The 22,584-nt window shown below is 41.0% G+C and overlaps 1 protein-coding gene across 1 annotated transcript in view; it reads right to left on the reverse strand.

Moving 5' to 3' along the window:
• Window positions 1–2,399: 2,399 nt before the first annotated feature.
• gjc1 (gap junction protein gamma 1) overlaps window positions 2,400–22,584 on the reverse strand; it is a 72,492-nt gene continuing 52,307 nt past the window's right edge. Inside the window, exon 2 of the mRNA XM_088330917.1 lies at window positions 2,400–10,034. Within this exon, the coding sequence (XP_088187043.1) occupies window positions 8,541–9,980 (1,440 nt within the window). The 5' untranslated portion in view covers window positions 9,981–10,034 and the 3' untranslated portion in view covers window positions 2,400–8,540. The remainder of the gene's footprint in view (window positions 10,035–22,584) is intronic.

The following is a 22,584-nucleotide window of genomic DNA, read 5'->3' on the forward strand; positions in this document are numbered from 1 at the left end:
AACATAGTTCTAATGACGTAGACTTCTCCAGGTCTGCATCCTTGCTAATCACATACAAGTCTGTGTGCTCGAAGCAGTCCTGTATTGTGAAGAGGGCATCATCAGACCTGTACTGTCCTAGTGGGTTGGCTTTGTACGGCAGGCCAGAGGCCCGTAGGTGGGTGTGAGCTCCACTGATATATGGTCAGACATACCCAGGTGAGGGGCTTCTACAGCCTTGAAGGCAACTGCGATTTTGCAATATTCCTGTCCAAGTGCGGCAGTAGCTCAGGAGGTATCATCTTGGGATCAAGAGGTCACAGGTTCGATTCCCGGCTGCTCCGTGTTATATGCTGAAGTGTCCTTAGTCAAGACACTGAATCCCTATTCCCATTCAATAAGCAGGTAGTTGCCTTGCATGGCTGACACTGCTATTGGTGTCTGAGTGTGTGTGAATGGGTAAGTATCAAGCACATTGTAAAGCGCTTTGGGGGGTCTTCATTGACTAGAAAAGCCCTGTATAAACGCAGACCATTTGCCATCCAACATTGTAAACAAGGATTTCCAATTAGGCCACAGATAATATAAGGTAAATATGTGGCCTTATTTCTGCCAAGCGCCACGCTTTACAGCAGATGATGCTTGTGGCTGTTTATCAGGATCTCACAATTACAAAGTGTTCTAGTGAAAGTGACTCTAGCTAAATTTTAACTTAAAAATGTTATTACAACAGTTTAGGGATTTTTTCCCGATTTTCAATTTGTTTTGCTATAACGCTATCAGTATTTCTAACTTGAGAGTTCTCTGGGTGGGTGTGCGTTACTCTTACCCATTAGGGTTGTAGAGGCCCTATTACCTGTGGTGTGGTTTGGGCAAATACAGCCTGATGGTGCCCATCCCTCTCCAGGCAAACAAATGTGTCTTTCTGGTCAAATATTTTATCCACCATGCCAAATTAAAAAAAATTGAAAATATCACACACATGTTCACCGCAAAACTGCCAGGGTTTGTTGACCATTGGTAACTGTAACCCTAACCCTAAACCCAAACCCTAACCCTAACCCTAACCCTAACCCTAACCCTAACCCAAGCCCTAACCCTAGCCCTAGCCCTAGCCCTAGCCCTAGCCCTAACCCTATCACATTTAGCCAAACTGCTAATAGAAAAATTAAACAAAATATAAACCAGACACTACAGAACACAGACATAATCCAAGATTACAAAATCATCTCAGCCTTTAAAAGAAACAAAAACCTCAAAGATTACTTAGTAAAAAGTAAATTACCGGAAATCAACATAACACGAACGCAGGGCCCCACATTCTACAAACAAGCCACCACAGTTAGGAACACCGTCACCAACACAAACTACCTAATTAAACAAACACTCACACCTACTACGGAAAACTGTATATATGTCATAAAGTGTAAACACTGTGACATTAAATATATAGGAGAGACAGGAAATTCAATCAGATGTAGATTAGCACAACACATTTACAACATCAGAAACAGCAGGCAAACTAACACACACCTTGCAGCCCACTTCATACAACATGGACTACAGGCACTAGAAATATGGGGCCTACAAACAAACAGCAATTGGACGCAAGAAGAAAGACGCAAGGCAGAAAAACACTGGATAATAAAACTCAACACTCTCTTTCCAGATGGACTAAACAAACGCAGGTAAGACAAGAAACGCTCCAGTTTCCTGAATGGCCAGTGCAAAGACTTACTTTCCCAAGGACCTCCAATTTTTTGGGGGGACCTTGAGAAAATAAGATTGCTTCCTAACCTAACACTAACCCTAACCCTAACCCTAACCCTAACCCTAACCCTAACCCTAACCCTAACCCTATATTGATAAGGATATTTATATAGTCTTGAAAAGAAAAAGGCAGAATACAAACTCCGGAGACCCAAAAGTGACCGAACGCCTCTTTCTATTTTGCATTCTTTGCCTAGGCTTTCTTTAGGTATTTGGGTAGCCGTTACAGCAAATTGGTGGACAATTATGTCAGCTCCTTTTAGATAAGGCTCATGTTATGTAAAACAAATGGTAATTTCTTGAGCTAAATCTATATTCATGTATTTTTGCCAATTTTTCAAATCAATATTGTTTTTTTAAACTTCGTTTTTTTTTAACAATAGGAGGTGCTACATTATACTCCCTGTCCCTTTGAGTTTTTAGATGCAGAATTTCTATTTTATGTATGTAGTACTGCTTCTGTTGTTTTTTGTTAACTAATTATTATACACCAGTTGATTTTTTTAGTTAGAAATCTTCTTGCGCAAAACCCCATGTGCTCCAGCAGCAAACAGACCCCAGCTCCAGCAGCCTCCGAGTATGTTGAGTTTGTGACCATTTCCGTATTTTTTTAGTGATGTAACAAAACCAAAGATAAAAAGCTTTAATACTTGTTTCTTTTGAAATGTTCCATTTATTTTTTTTAGGAAAATAAGTCTTTAACATGCATCTCAAATATATCCATTACAGAATGTAAAGATAAAAACCTTGCAATAAATTCATTGACATGTATTTGTAAAGGCATAAGAAATACACATGTTTGTAACAACGACAAAACCAGCCTTTATCTTATTATTTATAACAGCCTTCATGAGGAAAAAGGAAAGCAGCTTGGCCGCACATAGCCACACGTTGTTTCATTGGCAGCAGCATGGCTAACAATGAGGGGATCGTGTCAAAAGTGAAATACAGTATGCAAGATAAGTAGGGAGGTTATTGCTTGCTGTCTACGTGATTAAAACTCTCAAAAAATCGACTTTTTGAGGGTTCGTGTCCAATTCCAGCTGGGTGCATATGGTTGCAAACAAATGATCTGTTTGCGGGCAAGTCACCCTCACGTTTTCCCTGGTTCCTGAATGTGCCATCTTTGGCAAGGATGTAATTTATCAACTGCACTTCTGCATCTGTAATTAACCCTTTCCTTTCATCTTTGTTTTACTCAAGGCTAACACATAGACCTTCCTTTTAGTCATCATCCTTCCGATCTCCTCTTTCTTCCTCTCAGTCGCTTTACTTCCACATCCTCTCACATTTAGTGACACTATAACTAGGGTTTGCGAGACCTTTCGGTCTCCCGCCCCCCTTCCTTTGCCTTGCTGTCTCTTAGGGAGTAGAGATAGAGAGGAGAGGATCCCCAGGCCCCTCTCCCCCTCCACTTTAGTCGCCTCTTAAGACACGCAGCGGACCACGGTGAGAGAATTCTTACCTCTGTCGAGGAGAGGGGCCCTCACCACAGGGCATCTTGGTTGTTATGAGTGCACTGCAGGAAAGAGGTCTAAATCTAGTGAAAGCAAGAGCACTTGTTGGTGGTAGGAATGAGTGGAGAGGTGTTGTAAAATGATAGTGAGATGTTTGGGCGCGTTCTAAGGGATGGGCAGGGCACCTGTATGATGCGACAGGGGAAAACCAGTGAAAGCTGTCGGGCCCTGCTATTGAACTAAAGAGTGTGTTGTGTCACCCTGACCGATTGACATGGCCGCTTTCTTGTGTCCCGTTTCATCTGGAGGGACGAAAGCATGACCAACTTAGGTACCGAGGTGCCTAACTTGTTTGGGTGTTTGGGCTTTTGGGTTGGCCATGGTCCAAAAACGTTTGTGTGTGGGTTTTTTTTTGCTATTTGATTTTTTTCCCTTTTATTTTCCTTGTTTTTGTATGTTTGTCTTGCTGTCGGTCACCCCTCTTGAGGGATATGACCAAGGTATATAGATAGATAGATAGATAGATAGATAGATAGATAGATAGATAGATAGATAGATAGATAGATAGATAGATAGATAGATAGATAGATAGATAGATAGATAGATAGATAGATAGATAGATAGATAGATAGATAGATAGATAGATAGATAGATAGATAGATAGATAGATAGATAGATAGATAGATAGATAGATAGATAGATAGATAGATAGATAGACTTCTGCATCTTTTTCTTTCTTCGTTCAAAGGCATATTTGAGTTTCACGTTGCCTCTTATTTGCATTCATTCAAGCTTTGAAGTTATGCAAACTGAAGCCCGTTTGAGGGCATTCTGATGCCGTGTGGCACTCGGCTGGGGTCCCCAAAACACCTCACTTAGAGGTTCCACACAGCTGCGATTTGTGGCCCCTATACAGTAATCCCTCGTTTTTCAGGCAGGTTGCATTCCAAATAGATCCCGCGATAATCGAAGCACGAGAAGTAGAAACCTTTATTTAATTTCAGCAACCAAAAAACCAACACAATTCACAGGCTCAAGCATTTGTTTAAAGGTGAGGTGCGTCATTTTAGGTGTCATTAAAAAGTTTAAAGTAGAATATTTTCTCTACCAACAACAATGAACAACTGAGTTCAAATAGTCTTTATGGTTTTTCCTTCCGCGCCTATCTGCTCTAGTCTTTCTTATAGCAACACTGTTCTGGGATGCAATTGATAATAGGTAAAACGAAAGGTTGGGGGATTCGAGAGTTACTCACTGCTTGTCATCACCGTTTTTTTCAGTGTAGCTCCAAAATGGTAAAAGTAAGAAAAGGCATGTTTCAAGTTCAAATGCCAACCCAAGCCTCCCAAAATATGAAAAAATGAGAGTTTATTCGAGTGTGTCTGAAATGCATACACAATAACCTGAGCGTGTGATAGTGACTTTGAACCAGGAGGTGGTGGCAGAGTAACACATTTTTAAATTCCCAGCAGCACCTCAAAAGTACTGTTCTTTATAAAAAAAAATTTTTTCCAAATATCGTCTCTCCTGTCAAATTATAATAATACAATAAACAATATTTTGCACTAAATTGGAATTGATTTCAGGACACTATGTTTTGATTTTACATGATACTTTGTGGCTATCACAAGGTTATGGAAAACTTCGTTAAGGCAGTGGTCAGCAACCCAAAATGTTGAAAGAGCCATATTGGACCCACCCCCTTAAACACGCATGATTGCAAAAGATTAAAGGCCTTGAAAGGAAGGAAACACATACTGTATCTATATTAATTAGAGAAGGTTTAGAATGTGTACTGTTTGTCCTGCAAAAACCATGTTCTTTTCCATTATCATTTTTTTTAAAGTGCCATGGAGCCTCTAGGGAGCGCCAAAGAGCTGCAGGCTCCAGAGCAAGTTTAGCGGGTCAAGAAGGCCAACTTAATGGGCGATGGGAAGCATCTTCATCTGCCAATTGATGCTTTTGTCGGGCCAGCGCGTTTTGCGGACGTGACGAAGGTTTAGCCAATCAGAATAGAGGACACAGAACTCGATGACAATCTGCAAAACCGCAAAAAGTAAACAGTGATACAGCAAGGGATTACTGTACATGGCTGCAAATCTTTTATTTATTCTTTTAGAATAAAAAGATGGTCAACAGATTTATCTTTATTTTTTCTAGACTGGAAGGCAACTTAAAAAATAATGACCATTATCACCCACACAGTGAATTCTTTTTTTTATAAAGGTTTGGCATGTTTTTGTTTTCTGGACTATACAAAAATGCTATAGAAAAGAAAATGCATAATTTTGGATTAAAAAAGTGTTCTTCACTCGTTGATTTGTTACATGTTTTAAATATCAAGCCACCTAAAGATCGTAGAAAATGAATCAAAGGTAACATTTATAAAAGGTCGGTCTCTCGACGCAGGCGTTTGGGGTAAGCATGGCCACAGCATTCCAACGCTTCAAATCTTGGCACTGACATGTCGCACAAAACAGTGTTTGGTCTCATTGGCGTTATTTCTTCTTCTTTTTTAAATTTTAAATGGCTTGAACCCCCAAGAGTATCATCACATCAAGAGCAGACCACAACACAAGAAGACTCGGACGCTGCAGGATGCAGCAGGAAGCAAAGCCCCCACTAGGGGGCAGTCAGCTGCCAGGCGCGTGAGGAGAGAAAAAGATGCACCATGTTCAATAAGACAAATACACAGCAAGAAACAAACATCGTTAAATGCATACAGACAGGATACAGGACTTCACTTTCACCCGTAAAAAGTTTATAGAGTTTCTTATTGCAGTTTTAAAGAAGGGTCGTCGGTTCAATGGAGAGTTGAATTAAATTAGGATCTTGTCCAGGGGTATGCAACGCGGTGCCTGCGGGCACCAGGGTGCCCCCCTTTGGAATGCTAAGGTTCCCGCTGACCTGTTCTGGAAATATCTTACCAGTGCTGGGTCATTGTGATTTTTTTAGTAAAACTATTTTTTGTATGTTTGCCGGAGTCTATTTAGCCCTAATTCCAATAATTCTTATGGCGATAACATAGTAACAACATAATAATAACATGATAAGTTGCGATTTTGCATATCAAACTGGAAGAGTAGCTCTGAGCTTGAAAAAGGTTGGAGACTCGTGATCTAGTTTGTGTCCTCATTGGAACATTTTTATCAGCAAGAAAAGCTGACAATGAGGACTAACTTTCTGGAAGTGAAACACAAGAGCAAGGGTGGGCAAAATATGGCCACATGGCTTCTTAATCTGGCCCGCCGGACGAAAGTGGTACAAAAACAAAATGATAATATATAAAAAGATTAATAAAGTATTACTAATAAAAATGTTTTGGTATCACACTTGTCCCTAGTGTCTCTGTGTCTGTCTCCAGCTCCAATCAAATATATTTTTCATTAAGCATTAATGTGCACTGCTTTCAATGCTGACATAGATTGACTGATGGATTGATATTTTATTTTTCATTCATATACGTGGTTACAATAAATTAAACATGAAAAAAAAACAGAAAGAAAAAAAGGCATGATGGAAAAAAGCCAGAGATTATCTTGGTTCCATCCTCCTGACTTTTCACAATAAACCATATAAAAACCTTCCAATGTCTGTCTACATTTTCCCTTAATTGCTCATTTTTAAATCATATATTAATTTTAGTTTTTGAGATATTAAATCAAATTTCACATTAAATAATACCTTGATGAGCTACCCTCATACATTTTTAGCTTTTCAATGCATTTTATTAAATTTAGTGCTGAAAAAGTCATTTATACTTCCTTTAATTCTGGATGTTTCAAAAGTAATTTCATTAGAGAAATCTAATTCTATGCAGCACGGAAGAGCAGTGATTAGTGCGTTTACGGCACAGCTCTGAGGTCATGAGATCGAACCTTCCTGTGTAGAGTTTGCATGTTCTCCCCGTGCTTGCGTGGGTTTCCTCCGGGCACTTTGGTTTCCTCCCACACTACAAAAACATGCCTGTCAGCTTAATTGTCCGGTCCAAATTGTCTTCAGGTGTGAATGAGCGAGCGAGTTCTCTGTCCCTCTTTTGCCCTGTGACTAGCTGGCAACAGGGTGGCAGGGTTCAGGGTGTCCCCTGCCAACTGCCCGAGGATAGCTCGGATGGGCTCCAGGACCCCCGCGACCTTACTGAGGATAAGCGGTGCAGATAAAGGATGGATGGATAATCAAATTCTGTACAACTACACATTTTGTATTGCCGATGTGTTGCATTCAGGACTAATAGCAGATACAAAAAAAAAAAAAATCAATCAGCCAATCACTTTTTCCTCCTAGACCGGCACCTCGGTCAGATTTTTTAACCCAATGCGGCCCCTGACTCATAATAATTGCCCACCCCTGCACAAGTGTAACAATGTTTGACCATATAGCACAGATGAGTGTCAAATGAATTGTCTCACACACTTTTCCCAAAAAACTGTCCAGCTTGTAGGATTCTCTAAAGGGGTTTTCAAACTTTTTGGCCTCGAGAGGCATTTTTTTCCATCTACGCTATCATAGTCACAGAAACAGGTGATTGATTGAAGTACAGGATCTGTATTTATTGGAAAAGATTAATGGGTCATTTAAAAATAGACTAATCCAGCTGTGGCAAGTTTTTGGAGCTCATGGCCATTTTAAAATGCCAATTCCGAACTAAGAACAGTCAACGTGTGAGGACCCTTTAGTGTGGGTTTCCTTTCTCTGCCTAGATCGTAGTATGGTTGTATAATTCTTGTTATTAAGTGAAGGTCGTTTGAAAAACACAAAACAAATCCAGCCCAGAACTCGACTGGTTTCTTTGCTGGCGAGAGTCATGTTTTAGTGAGTCGACCGTCCTTCTTCCTGGTCGGGATCGTCTCTACCAAAATGACTTCTATTTTACTTGAAAAGCCATCATCATGTTTATATGAGACGGCTTGAAATCACAGGGATCTGTCTTTTTCCATATTGTTTTAGGGTGTCCCAAACAATGTATAAAGAATTTAAATTGTTGTAAATTCCATTTTTAGCGTAATTTGAAAATCAACATTGAAAAAAAATTGAAAGATATCATTCTAATGTCTTTATGCCATCCGTTCTGACACTGATATCCATTATGGTGTAGAGACTGCCAATAACACAGAGTCGCAGAATGGCACACAATATGAGACGTTTTCCTTAGGAAACTCTTACTTTCATGTTTGGTGTTTTTTCTCAATTGAATGACTTGCTGGATCTTGTTTTCTAGGTAAACCCATAAAAATAAGTCTAGTGATGTTAAGTTAGGGAATGTGCAATGTACTCAACAAAAAGTTTGAGAACCCCTGCTGAAGGCACTGGCGGTTATAACACAACCCATCTGGGCTAAATCCATACAGAGGGCTTCCCCTCGCCTGATTTGCTGCTGCTGCTGTTGCTGCTGCTGCCTCCGCCGCTGCTTCCGCCACCCTTGCCGGGCTTAAGTCTGTGCTTGCGTTCCTTTTGAGGCTGAGTCTGGATAATGTTGCTCTGGGGCTTGTCGTCCTGGCTGTCTCCGAGCCGCTCCTCGGCGCGGTGCTGTTGACTGTAAGCCTGGATGGCGGCCTCCAGCTGCTCGTGGGCTTGCTGGATCATATCCTTGTTGAGGGCCACACGGGCCTCTCCCCCAGTGGGGAAGTTGTCCTCATTGCTGCCGAATTGTTGCTGCTCCTCCTGGGCGATGTTGGCCCGGTTCTGCTTGCAAGCCATCTTGGCGTTGCTGAGGTCGGTGTAGGGCATCTGCTCAGGTTTCACCACGATGTTGTAGCCGGGTGGCGCTGATGGCGTGTTCCAGGAGAAAGGGTAGCCTACGTAATCGGCAGGCCCGTCGCCGCCCACGCCATCCTCCGAACCCGCCTCTGGCGCTGCGCCGCCAACAGAGCCCTCCGCGACCGCGTTGGCACCCAGCAAGCCAAGCTGGAACTCGTCCTCCGGCGGCGGGGAACGTCGGCGGCGAAGGATGTCACAGATGGAGCCGATGCCTAAGTGGAGTATCTCCCAGACGTTGAGCGTTAGGCAGAGGACGGTGACGCCGTACATGATGCGCAGGAAAATGGTTTTCTCAGTGGGGCGTGACACGAAGCAGTCCACACTGTGAGGGCAAGGGTTCAACGAGCACACAAAGACGGGCATCACGCGGAAGCCATACAGCAAGTACTGCCCTGTAAGGAAGCCCGCCTCCAGCACAGTGCGGGTCACCAGCTGCAGAACATAGACGCGCATCAGCCCCTCGTCCCGGATGCGCGTCCGGCCGTCGTGTCGGATCTTGGGCCTTGGCGTGGGTTGCAGCGGGTCGCGGGGCCTTTTGGGTGGCTCCATTTCTGGAACCTCATAGATCATAGGATCATCCTCACGGTCCTCCTCGGTCTCCTCAATGCCCCGGTGTTGCCGGGCTCCGAAGCAGATTTTCCTCGGCCTCCTGTGTGTGTAGCCGGTAGTGGTCCTCACTGCGGCAATACCGACTCCTCCCTTGGCTTCATCCAGTCGCGCAATCTTATTGACCGCATAGCCCATGTACATGAGGGATGGCATGGCCACCAGAATGATCTGGAAGACCCAGAAGCGGACGTGCGAGAGAGGGGCGAAGGCGTCATAGCAGACGTTCTCGCAGCCCGGCTGCCCCGAGTTGCACACAAACTTGCTTTGCTCGTCATAGTAGATTGACTCTCCCCCGACTGCAGTGAGGACGATCCGGAAGACGATGAGCACGGTGAGCCACAGCTTCCCCACGAAGGTGGAGTGGTTGTGGATCTCTTCCAGCAGCCGCGTGAGGAAGCTCCAGCTCATGGTGTCGCTGGACAGTGGGGCAGACAGTGTCCCTCTCTCACCTGCTCACAGACTCTGGGTGGGAAAGAGGGTGGGAGAAAAGGAAGTGGGGAGAAGATGAGTACACAATAAAATGTTGCAGAAACACAACATGGTTTATTCTGTTCAGTGTCACAGAGGAGCTGGAGTCGATCACAGCTGAGGACAACTTTGATGGGGCAGAAATCAACCAAAGGGCGCATGAAGAAGTTTACAACACCACTAAGCAGGAACTAAACCCACGCCACCTGCTCGGAAGTCAAATGAGGGATCCACTTCAGTGACTCACTTGGAAATCTCCACACAAACGTTTTTAATGAATTTGAGCTCTTTTTTCGTTCTAAGTTATCCAAGGTTCATATTATTGGATTTTATTTAACAGAGAGTAAAACTTCACCTTAAACTTGACTGCATTTCTGAGTCAGTGCCAAAGACGTTGAAGTTGTTCCTTGTTTTGAGAGTTTCTTTACACTGGCATCTTCACTATACTTCTGAAGTATCAACTGTAAATATTTTTTCCATCTTTGATTGCAGGCCTATTCAATTCACACGTTCAATGAGTGAAATACTGACTTCTGCAAAAGGTAATGATTTATTTTTTTGCTGTGAGAGAAACTTGAATTTTCACTGATCGTGTAAAGAGGTACAAACTGAAACTAAGCAACACCACTCCTGCGCAACTGTAAGGAAAAGGTCAAAATTCAAGATGAATCCAACAACCAAAACACATCTCTCGGAACTAGATGCTTAAATGAGCACAGAACGCAGCGCCTGCTCATCGTGTGTGACATTGCACAAACACACGATTCTGAACAATAAAGAAAGCGCTAGACTATCGCTAACCTAACACGAGAGCTGTCTGGTATGCTCAAAACCACAGAAGATGAGGTTACTATGGTGACCAAAAAAGTAGTGATGTACCTGAATTAAAAGCAATGCTGTATTTCAATGGTCATACAGTATAAAATCATTTTGTTTAAACACATATAGTAAACTCAATCATAACACTATAGAAGAACGCAATATGTGAACAGAAATTACGTGTGAATCATTCTGGGATTCAATGGTGAAATTCCCTTAATGGAGAGCTCTGTCAAATACGAGCTGCTAAGTGAAATACAAGTTCAAAATTAGCTAATGTAAATAAGACTTTTTTTTGTTGCAACGAAACTCAATTCAAAACCAGGTTCTCCCTGTTTCAAGAAAGGCATTTATTCAGTTCACCTACTTTTTTTTTAACTTGTTTTTCAAATTGAACCCAGTTATTGCAGTGGTATGTTTAATCAGTACTGCTGGTCACAAAATGTGTTTTTTTCAACCTAGATTCCAAATCTGGCATTCATCTACATTAATATAGATTGAAAGGTTTCACTTAAATATTTTCATTCATATATGTACGTATAAAAACGTTTTTTAATCAAACGCTTTGTTTTAATTTTAAAATATACTGTATATGTTATCAAAAATATTATACATAAAGCAATCTCATTTTAATTATTGTTATCAAATGCTTCATTTTAGTTTTGACGTATACTGTATATGTTGTTGAAATAATTTAATTGGAAAGAAAATGGATATAATAATGCAATCTCATTTTTATTATTGTTAAAAAACTCACGACAGAGTTAGCCATCTTACGCATTCAAGTTAACATCACTAAAATCGTGCGTTGACACAATGACAATCGTGTTCTATTCAGAGTTTTTTTTTCTTCTACACAAAACTAAGTACAAATAAGTACAAATTTAAGTGGGATTGTAATTAAGGATGCACAATAAACATGAGGTTGATAGTTATATGACATCATAGTTATCGGCCCCATGGATAGAAAATGCTTCACACCGACGCTTTACAACGAAAAACAACAGCGACCAGATGATGAAAGTGCTGTATCTGAGTCAGATCCGGAGGCTTTCCTGCTACTAGTAACCATGGAAACCATCTCAACCATCTGGGGGCGCAAAAACCTACACCGAATAACAGCCTGCAGAGGGATGAGTCGTGCCAGGCTGTAATTGCCCAAAACACACCACAGGGAGTGGTGTCAATATAACCATAGCAGTTATGGATCCATGAAACGTGAACATGATATTTCTTTTACCATTAAATACCTTAAACAATTTTGGTAACGTTTTCTGGTGACGACAAACTTGATTTGGTGTCTTACTATGTCACAAACAACAACCCAAACAGATAATTTTTAAAAAGTAGCTTACACGAAAAATCTCAAAGACAATGATATTGTCCCCGTTTTATCTTATCTTTCGACATGGTTTTCTATTTAAAGTGGTTTGGTCTATTTTTCCTACATTGATGCATTTTCAGTATAGAAAATAATTTTATTCAAAAGTTCCCGAATAGTTTTTTGCCCCCAGCACATAATGTATTTATCTTAAATGTTTGCCTGCCAGAATGTTTTTCTGAGATCTGTTTTCAAAATGTGGCTTACAACCAGGCATGTCAAATATAAAACCTGGGGGTCTGATCCAGCCTGTTGGATGATTTAATCCGGCCTACCACAAATATAGAGTATGTTAATATCTGTATTTTGCAATAGTCTCACGTCTGTGCAGCCCTTTGTGACTCCTTGTGATTATGGGTGTCACAAATAAACATGACTTGACTTAAAAGAAGCGAGACTTTATGTCATTTCTATTAAAAGTCATGATTTTTTAAATGAATGCAAACCAAACGCCCTCTCTGGATGCTAGAAGGCAGTGTTGAGTTTGTAGAGTGTGGGGAGTTGGTTCAGGTGTAAAACTACAAACACTTAACTGTTAAAATAAACCAGTTACTATATTCAATGCCAAATATGAACACCCTTTTCCCCTTTTGATATTAAAAAGTGGCAGATTTTATTATGCATTCTCTAAAACAGAATCTGTCTCCAAAATAATAAAAAAAAAAAGAATTTAAAAAAATCGGAAGTGGAAAACATTTGCAAAAAACGGAAATTAAATAGGATCGCTGGAGCAGTTTATTCACGCAAAGACTTTGTCTCAATTCCAAATGAAGCAGTCATCCACCCATCCATCATTTGCACCGCTTATCCTCAGTAGGGTTGCGGGAGTGTTGGAGCCCATCCCAGTCATCTTCAGGCAGTGGGCAGGAGACATCCTGAATTGGTTGCCAGCGAGTCGCAGGGCACACAGAGACAAACGATTCACTCGCTCATTCACACCTAGGGACAATTTGGACCGGCCAATTAACCTTACATGCATGTTTAGGGAATGTGGGAGGGAACCGGTGTCCCTGGAGAGAACATGCAAACCCCACACGGGGAGGCCGCGGAAGCTGGACTTGAATGAAGCAGTCATAAATTGATATTTTAGTCTTGGGTTAAGATTATTCAATTTTGTTGTTTATATTTAAAAAAAATGTTAAAAAAAATTGTATATTTCTTTAAAAAAAAGCAGGAGGCGTTTTTAAAGGGATAAAAGCTGAAAATTGTTGGCAGGTACTTAATTGTGGTGTGTTTAGAAAAGATCCCTCATCATATGTGATTTTAATATATAGGGTAGGTTACACATGCAGGCTGAATGATAAAGCATAATACTGAAACACAGCTAAAAATTTAGAATTGACATTGTTTTACTGAATTTTACTTGAGAACAGAAAGTCTGGATCTGGCCCAAGAGCAAAAATTAGTATGATATCCCTGCTTTAGCAGCACGGCAGCTGAGTGGTTGTCGAGTCGGATGACACAGTTCTGAGGTCATGGGATCGAATCCTCTTGTGCGGAGTTTGCATGTTCTCCCCATGCTTGCGTGGGTTTACCCTGCACACTCCGGTTTCCTCCCACATTCCAAAAACATTCATGTCAGGTTAATTGGCCGGTACAAATTGTCCCTAGGTGTGAATGAGCGTGTGAATTGTCTGTCTCTGTGTGCCCTGAACCAGTTCAGGGTGTCCCCTGCCCACTGTCTGAAGATGACTGGGATGGGCTCCTCCACCCCTGCGACTCTACTGAGGATAAGCGGTGCAGATAATAATTCATGCTTTAAACAATAAGCCCAGAAACAACCCACTTAAGGGCTAGTTTTGTATATGTCATAGAATGAGGATATTTTTTGAATTAGTCAGATTATTATACCTGCATTCTGGGGGAATTTTTAAATTAAAAAAGGAAGGAAAAAATGATTGTAGTCATTAAATGCAGTTTTCCTGCAACTTTCATTTGATCTGTTGCTCGTCGTAGCAGCATTAAGAGCTGAGCGTAACTTTGAGGCTGCTGTCAAATTGCCTCTTGAGGGAATTAAACAGAGCTAGAAAGTAGATATCAGTATTAGAAAATATCATGCCACGGCAGCAAGGAGACTAAATAATCCAAATGGGAATTTCTCTCCCTCGAGCGCATACACACACTCTTTTTCAGGGGGGGATGTGGGAAATGAATCCTCTTAGCCAGCCTTCTTCTGTGTTTGGTGCAGTTCTCAGGATTGTGTGCGTTGGGGAGGTAAATGTTATGTTCTATTGTGTTGCAAGAGGACATCTGAAGGAACAGGATATGTTGACTATGCGTGTTGTTTCGCAGCTGTAGGGTTTTACGTCCGAGCTCCGGATCAGCGGGTGGCAGACGTAAAGCATCGAACCCGCTTAAAACGCCAAACACCGGCGACCCCAGGGCTCTATTTGGAGAGGTGAAATATGACAGCGCCGCAAGACTTCTTTCTTTCCCCGACAGCGCACACTCCATTGTCAGAGGCGATGCCGGGGAAAATCTCAGCCTGAATAGCGGAAATTTCAAAAAGACTTTCAGGGTCAACTTCTTTGGCCAGCAGGTTGAGAGCTTAACAAAAATTCTCATACAAACTCACACTGCTTTGACCTATAAACATCAAAATAAAAATGTGAGTGTTTGGTGCACACTAACTCCTATTGGTCCCCTTTGGGTCAGGCTTTCTATTGGATTTTTTTCCCTCCTTCAGTACCATAAATCAAAAATATGTTTTCAGAAACATTGTCCCTGAGTGCCAAAATACTTTTGGTTTAAAAGAAATTCGAAAGGCTTTGGCGCCGCTGACCTCTAAGTATTAAGCCTCTGGCAAGGATTTCAGAATGATAAATAGTAATAATAAAAATAATAATATATTGTACTTCGAAGCGTCTTCTAGGACACCTAAGGTCACTGTACATATAGTAGGACAAAACAATAAAGCAAGAATAAAACAAGAGTAAAACAAGCAAGTAATACATAGCAAATAAAACACTGTAGAGTTAAAAGGGAGCGGCATGTGAGGAAGATGGACAAGAGAAGGCAGGTCTGAAGAGGTAAGTTTTGAGTCTGGATTTGGAGGTGGACAGGGTCGCAGAATTTCAGACGTCAGGCGGCAATGAGTTCCAGAGCTGGGGGGCAGAGCTGCTGAAACAGTACCACTACAGGCAAGCAATAAAAAGGGGGAATCTGGCAAAAATAACGAGAGCTGCCACCAGGGGGGCTAACCAGGACTGATCAAAGAAAGGAAGCCGCTGTGGAAAACCCCAAGGCTGGCCGACCAAAAAACATGTATTGAGCAGCCAGGGTACCCGGGAACTAACAATGAAAAACAGCTACGCGACAAATCCAAAGCCCTGGAATAAATCAAGCAACACGGCAAAACCAGCGCTAACATCAGGCTAGCCGGCCAATATAATACCAACCACTAGACGAGCCGCAGAACGAAAATCCACAATTGCCTACCTTAAAAGAGACAATGGGCAGCACGGCGGCGCAGTGGTTAGCGCGTGTGCGGCACAGTTCTAAGGTCTTGGGAACCTTCTGTGTGGGTTCAAATCCAGCTACCAGCCTACCTGTGCGGAGTTTGTATGTTCTCACCGTGCTTGTGTGGCTTTCCTCCGGACACTCAGGTTTACTCCCACATTCCAAAAACATGAATGTCAGGTTAATTGGCCGGTCCAAATTGTCCCTAGGTGTGAATGAGCGAGCGAGTTGTCTGTCCCTGTGTGCCCTGCGATTGGCTGGCAACCAGTTCAGGGTGTCCCCTGCCCACTGCCCGATGATTGCTGGGATGGGCTCCAGCACCCCCGCGACCCTACTGGGGATAAGCGGTGCAGCTGATGAGATGAGATGAAAAGAGACAATGGCAAACAAGGAACACACACTGTAAAGGCGGCAGATAAACTGACTCCGCGCAGCTTTTGGAGGTGTAAGCATACAACTCGGTCAAAAACAGTCACAAGGCCTCCAGCGACATGGGAAGCAAAATTCCAATTCCTCATAGCAGAAATAAACTCTGTTCACCACAATGTTTTGGAGGTGCCTCACATGTTGTGTTAACTGGATTCACCATTTTGAAAGTGATGTGTTCCTTCAATGATGTCACAGCTGCACAGCAAACAAACCATATGTCTTAATTTTTTATGTCTTAAGTCCCCTGATGCGCAGAATGTTTTGTAGTATATTGGCAAAACTACACATTCTGTTCCAAATTAAGAGAAAAATCTGTTGGGAATACCTTTGAAAATATGTATTCTTTATACAAATTAGATACTCTTTTCTTTTAGGTTTAGTTTGACGATACACTTCTATTTCAAAGAGGTGTTTTTGAGCCATGGTTGTCATCTTCTGCCTGCTACTAATTCAGGAATGCGGCACAAAAAGACAAATCTCTCTTTCTCGGGTGCTGTGTTACAGTCCGGATGGAGGAGGGAAGAGTCGAGGGGAAACGTTTTCAAGAATGCTTGCGACGCTAGCGTGTGCATCCATCACCGTGACCGTATAAGGACACGGCCGGGACGCCGCTGGAAGAAACATGTCAGGAATCGTTTACTTGTGCGCTCCCTCGGCTCGCACTGCAAGTCGTTAGTTGAGACCGGTGTTGGGCACGTTACTGGATAACAAAAGGAATTCGTTATCTTCAATTGTTACTTTATTTTGAAAGTGATTGAGTTTGTTAAATAGCGAGTACGGATATAGTATTTAATAATAATCCGAAAGAAAAGGCGAATGAGGGCTGTGTCGCAGTCGACTCAGGCCGTTCGCAACCGATATGGCTTCACGAACCGGCTCTTGGCTGTAGGAGCCAGCTATCCTCCAATCAAGAGCCGGTTTCCTTCGATACGCTATTTTTCAAAATGCATTTTTCCAGAGATTCTGAGCTGTTGACGTTGACATTGTCGAGTATTGAAAAGGTTAAAATTGTTTTGTATTTGATCTTTTTGGATTTATATAAATATTCGAATTCATGTTTGCTTTGTTTTTCAGTGTTAAAATTTACGTGCTAAATTCCTTGTTTTTGTTTAAGTCGTTCATACGAATACATACCAAATGGTAATAAATGAATTAAACTATTAAACCAAGCGGAGGAGCCATTTGGCAGCCAAGCCGAAAAGCTGGTTCTCTAAAAAGAGTCAACAGACCATTCAAGTTACATTTAATTTATTAAACTCGCTTTATATTGTTTACTGCTGATTGTTATTTTATTGTATTGTAAACTGGTTATATTTGTTGCACTTCAAGTGTGAGCTAAATCTGTTGCTGGTGAGGTGCAATAAATATTACACGGTTTTAAAAAACAACTTCCGGTCTGTTCTTCTCTATTCAACCGAATACTGCTCAGAAAATTTTAAATTCTTTGACATACATCTTCTTTTTAAAGTAACGGAAATAATTACTTTCCCTGGTAACTATTTACTTTTACTATGGATCATCTCAGTTACTAAGTCAAATTAATTTTAGGAAGAAGTGGTGAGTAACTTTAACTGATTCCTTTTTTTTAAAGTAATGTGCCCAACACTGGTAGTGCGTTGCCATGAAATTAACTATAGCATAGATACAAAATACTGCATGTACTCACATTGAAACCGACTCCCTAAAACTGATTTAAAGAGTTAAAACCTGGAACAGTGGAGAGCATTCTGACATATAGTACCACTGTGTGGTATGCTGGGAGCATGGTAGAGCACGGGAAAAATCATACAGAGAGTAATTAACGCAGCCCGAAAGATCATCAGCTGCTCTCTGCCCAGTTCAGACGACATTGCCGGGTTGCGATACTATTGCAGAGCTATCAAAATAATGAAAAACACTTCCCACCCAGCCCAACACCTCTTTGTCCTGTTTCTCCCTGGTAGGTGCTACATGCTCAGAAACAGCTTCTTCCCCAGGGCCATCACCACCCAAAATGAGTGCCCCAAAGTGTTTAAACATATCTTAAAACTTATATTGTTTTTTTTTCCTTTTTGTTGTGGCTGCCAATCGTTATTGCACCTCTTTTCATTGCACTATTCTTACAATGCTTTATTCTTTTTAATGCACGAACATTACACTGTTTTTTAACTTAGGCCAGTCTCCAATACTACATTGTAAATGGTTTTTTTCTGCTTTTTATCCTGATAGTCTTTTATCTATTTTTTTACCTTTATTGTCTTTATTACATGTTTACCCTGGAGTGCCATGTCTAATCTTGTTGCATATAATGTTTTAAAACGTTGATATCAATGTCCACAATGACAATTCAATTCCATTCAGATAATAAATGAATAGGAAAAAAATGGAGCACCAACCTGTGGAAGTGTTGAACCCTTCATATTTCTTGGCTTTTGCAATGTTAAGAGCTTGCATACTAACAGTTGAGACACTCCATATCCATATTTGTTTTTTTTTTATAAAAAAATACTTGAATATTTCCTTTTCCTTTTCTTGGTAATGTCCAAAATAATTTTATTCCCCAGGCATGCTGTATTGAAAACTTAATTTTACAAATAAACACACCAAAAGGAATATTTGAGACTATTTGACTCATGTATTAAACCCACTATATTGTTAACTGATGATTGTTGTTTTATCATATTGTCAAGTGAGAGGCAATACATATTACAACTGTCTATAACACAACTAACTGTTCTTCTCTGTTCAACTGACTCAGAAAAATGTCAAATTCTTTGACCTAAAACTTCTTTTTAAAGTAACGAAAACAGTTACGACAATTTAAATACACATCTTTAGCAATAACAAGTTACAGTACCCGTTTCCGAGGAACGTAATTCCATTCCTTTGTAAAAACAGTCTATGCTGGTCAGCCATTGTCTTCACGTAATTCCCCGTTTTTACTGCCGGCCGCAAAAAGGTGAAACGGTTCTTTTTATTTGCCGCATGCAAAGTCACGGTCAGGAACAGCATTGAATGGCAGCCATTGGCGCTTTGATGTTTTGGAAACGGCCACATTTTTAAATTATGCAAATCTCTTCAATCCACAGTCACATTTGAAACAGTGACAGACGTTTTTTTTCCAACTTAATCTGTGCCAGTCAAAAACATTGTTATACTTTGCAGTCATGGGAATGAATTTCTTACTGTTGAACATTATAGAATATTATCATTTACTCTAATTGATTTGTATTGGGTATAGTCCAACGTCCAGCCTGGGCGCCAATTGTAGCTTATGATTGCGTCCTTTGTCATAAAATTATTAACATGTGGCCTGCAAGTAATGTTGACCACAGTAAGAAATAAACTTTCAGCAGATGGCAGGAGCCCCTGGACCACTTTGACGTGAGGGCCTTCGCTTCCAGAACAAGGGAAAACTGGGAATATTTTTGCTCCAAAATCTGAAACCACTGCGTCTACTTAATTTGCCAAGAAACTGGGGTTGTTTTCAAAGAATATCATATCAAGAGGGACTACAAGACAAAGCATGCCGACTACAAAAAACTAACTGGAAACAAATGCTGTGAAAAGGTGAAGCAACTGGAAGCTGTTTTAATAGCACGGCAGTGCTTTTTCCCGAGACCCTGAGAGTCAATTGAAAATGCTGCAAAGGCGAGCTACGAGGCCACGACAAACACTGAAAACCTTTCACGGAGGGGGATTTCACTAATGACTGTACAAAGAATGCCAGGCAGAAAAGTCGGCCCTCACACATTTTCATCTTACTAAATCTGGCCCTCCTTCTGAAAAGTTTGAACACCCCCGTCGTAGTGTTTATCTCACGTTATATCAGCCGTTCATTTTTACAGGGGTCTCAAACCTAATTACATTCCTGAGAACTTTCCCAGTTTTTTATCATTTCAAATTGTGTACGCTGTATAACAACTTTTGTAGGGGAAATATTATTTTTTAAATTATTTTATTTTTCAGACCATTTTGGCTCAAATATGACAGTTCTTAGTCACTTATAGCAGATGACAACGTCATCTTATATGTTAATATTGTTGAGGTAATCAACGTAGTCTGTGTTGCTGTGAGTAAATAGGTGCCTCGTTGTCTTTGTAAGGTTTATTATTGTTTGATTATGGGAATTGCAGTCATTATTAAGGGGAACAATTGGCTGGGGTTGACAGGTATGCAGTTGACTATGGGGCCACCAGAGCAAAATAAGGAATTTATGAGAAAATGGAGAAAAACTGAAAGGAAATAAATGCGAAGGAAAATGGGTGAATAAAAATAAAAAAGCTGTAAAATAGAAGAGAAAAAGAAATAAAGAAAAAAAAGAATACAAAAAAGAGAAAAGGGAAAACCAAATGGTAAAAAATGAGGAAAATAAAGTTTAAAAAGGAATCCAAAAAAGGAAAATAAGCAAAAAGGAAGTAACAATTATTGGAAATCCGTTTTTGTTTTTTGGCGTCACAACAGGAAACAGGTAGAAAGAAATTTACACAGCCCAAAATATCATCGGCTGCTCTCTGTCCATTCTGGAAGACGTTGCTGACTAGCGGTATGGAAGCAGCACCATCAATATAAACCCTGGCCACCATCTCTTTGACCTGTAGCCCTCTAGTGGGGATTAAAGGTCCCTCAAAACTTGGACAAAAAAGGCTCAGAGACCACTTTTCCCCCAGGGCTGCCACCACCCGAAACAAGAGCACAAAACTGTGTAAACATATCTTGCAACAATTTTTCTTTTCTTTCTTAATGTTGTTGCCATATGATACTGTGAAAAATTATCAATTATTGCAAGAAACGGTGGTCAAAATGATTGTTTTTGCCTATTTGTCCTGAAGTCTTTATTACATATTTTACGCTAGAGTGTCATATCTATTCTCGTTTCATACAAAAAGACAATTCTATTCTCTTTTATTCTATTCTATTCTTTTCTATTATTTTCTATTCTATTCTAAATGTAAATTGTGTATGACAGATCCTCACCACCTTGCTGAAAACAAAGAATTGGACAAATATACATTCCTCCAAACAAGTTTTCGTTGCACCTCCCGACCAGCGGGGGCGCTGCAATCCATTTGTGCTTCCCGATCGTTCGGAAAACTTCATGTGAGCTGGCACTTTGCTTCACATCACATCTGCATCTGCTTGTGCTTGTGGGGCAGTCGTGGGCTAAAGAAGCTGACTCACCGCGTCAAGTTTGCGTCGGCCTGATCCAGACACACTAAAGTGGAAAAACACGACCGCAACCGTGTTACACTCATGCGAAATAGGGGTGGGGGTTGCGACAGGTCAAACATGCGGCCCACGGGCCTGCCAAGGGATTGAAATATGTCCACTTGATGTCCCTGAAGCCAGGTTCCATTCTCCCCTTTTCTCTCTCCCTCACTTTCTCTCTGTGTTTCTCTCTCTGTCTCTTCTCTCTTAATTATCTCTCTCTCTTTCTCTATGTTTCTTGCCCCCCTTTCACTTACTCTGTCTCTTGATTTTTGTCTCACTTTCTCCCTTTTTTCTTTTTGTCTATTTTTTTCTCACTCCTCTATGTCTCTTTTTCTCTCCATGTCTTTCTTTCTTTCTCTCTATGTCTTTCTTTCTTTCTTTCTTTCTTTCTTCATCACCTTTTCAAAGCGGCAGCACGCTGGCGCCGGGCCATTGTGGCGCACACTAGGATATTCCCGCACTTCTTCCCTGTACTGAGTCACCGCAATGACGCAGGGGACAACCCTGTGGGGAAGGAGCAACTTTTGCCGTGTTGTCCTGCAGGAGAGTTTGTTTTACTCACCATGACATCCAAACAACATGACAAATTTGTCCCTGACTTTACGAAGCGGGAGAAACATCGCAGTCAGAAGAATTGAGAACTGTGTTTTAGAGAAGAGTAACAAAAAAAAAAGAATTTCGGTTGCAACTCCTGAGCAAGCTGAAATAATTTTGTGCAGACGGGATTTTGAGAGAACCTTTTGACTTTTGTTGACAGATTCAGGGACCACGTGTTACAATGTGACACCAATGCAATCAGCTCATTTTCTCCTTCACGGTAGAGTCGTCATGATACAAAAATCTCAAGCTCAATATGGATATTTAGGAGAATAGCTGATACTCAAGACCAATTTTGATACCATTGGGAAAAACACCAACAATTTAAAAGGGCATATTATTTTCTTCCTACTTATTTGTTTTAAACAGGACGGCAGATAAATAAAACTATCAAACAATTAAAACAAAGCAAAAACCTTTTTTCGATATAGATCATTGTCTTCAAATAATACTTTAAACGACCATAAAAAAACAGTTCAGAAAAAGGAAATGAACAAAAGAAGAATGCGGTATATGATCGAGGGGTAAGAGCTCAAGGCCGAGCCTGACCCAAAATTCAGGTCTAGCCTAAAATGTAAGTAATTACGATTGGGTTCGGGCCGTGCACCAAGCAGGAAGGCAATGGATACCAATGTTGTAAGTCTTAGGCTTGAACCAGCAACCTCCCAA

Source organism: Urocampus carinirostris, chromosome 1 (assembly GCF_059441175.1).
Source record: "Urocampus carinirostris isolate Australia breed hairy pipefish chromosome 1, RoL_Ucar_1.0, whole genome shotgun sequence".
NCBI classification, from domain to species: domain Eukaryota; kingdom Metazoa; phylum Chordata; class Actinopteri; order Syngnathiformes; family Syngnathidae; genus Urocampus; species Urocampus carinirostris.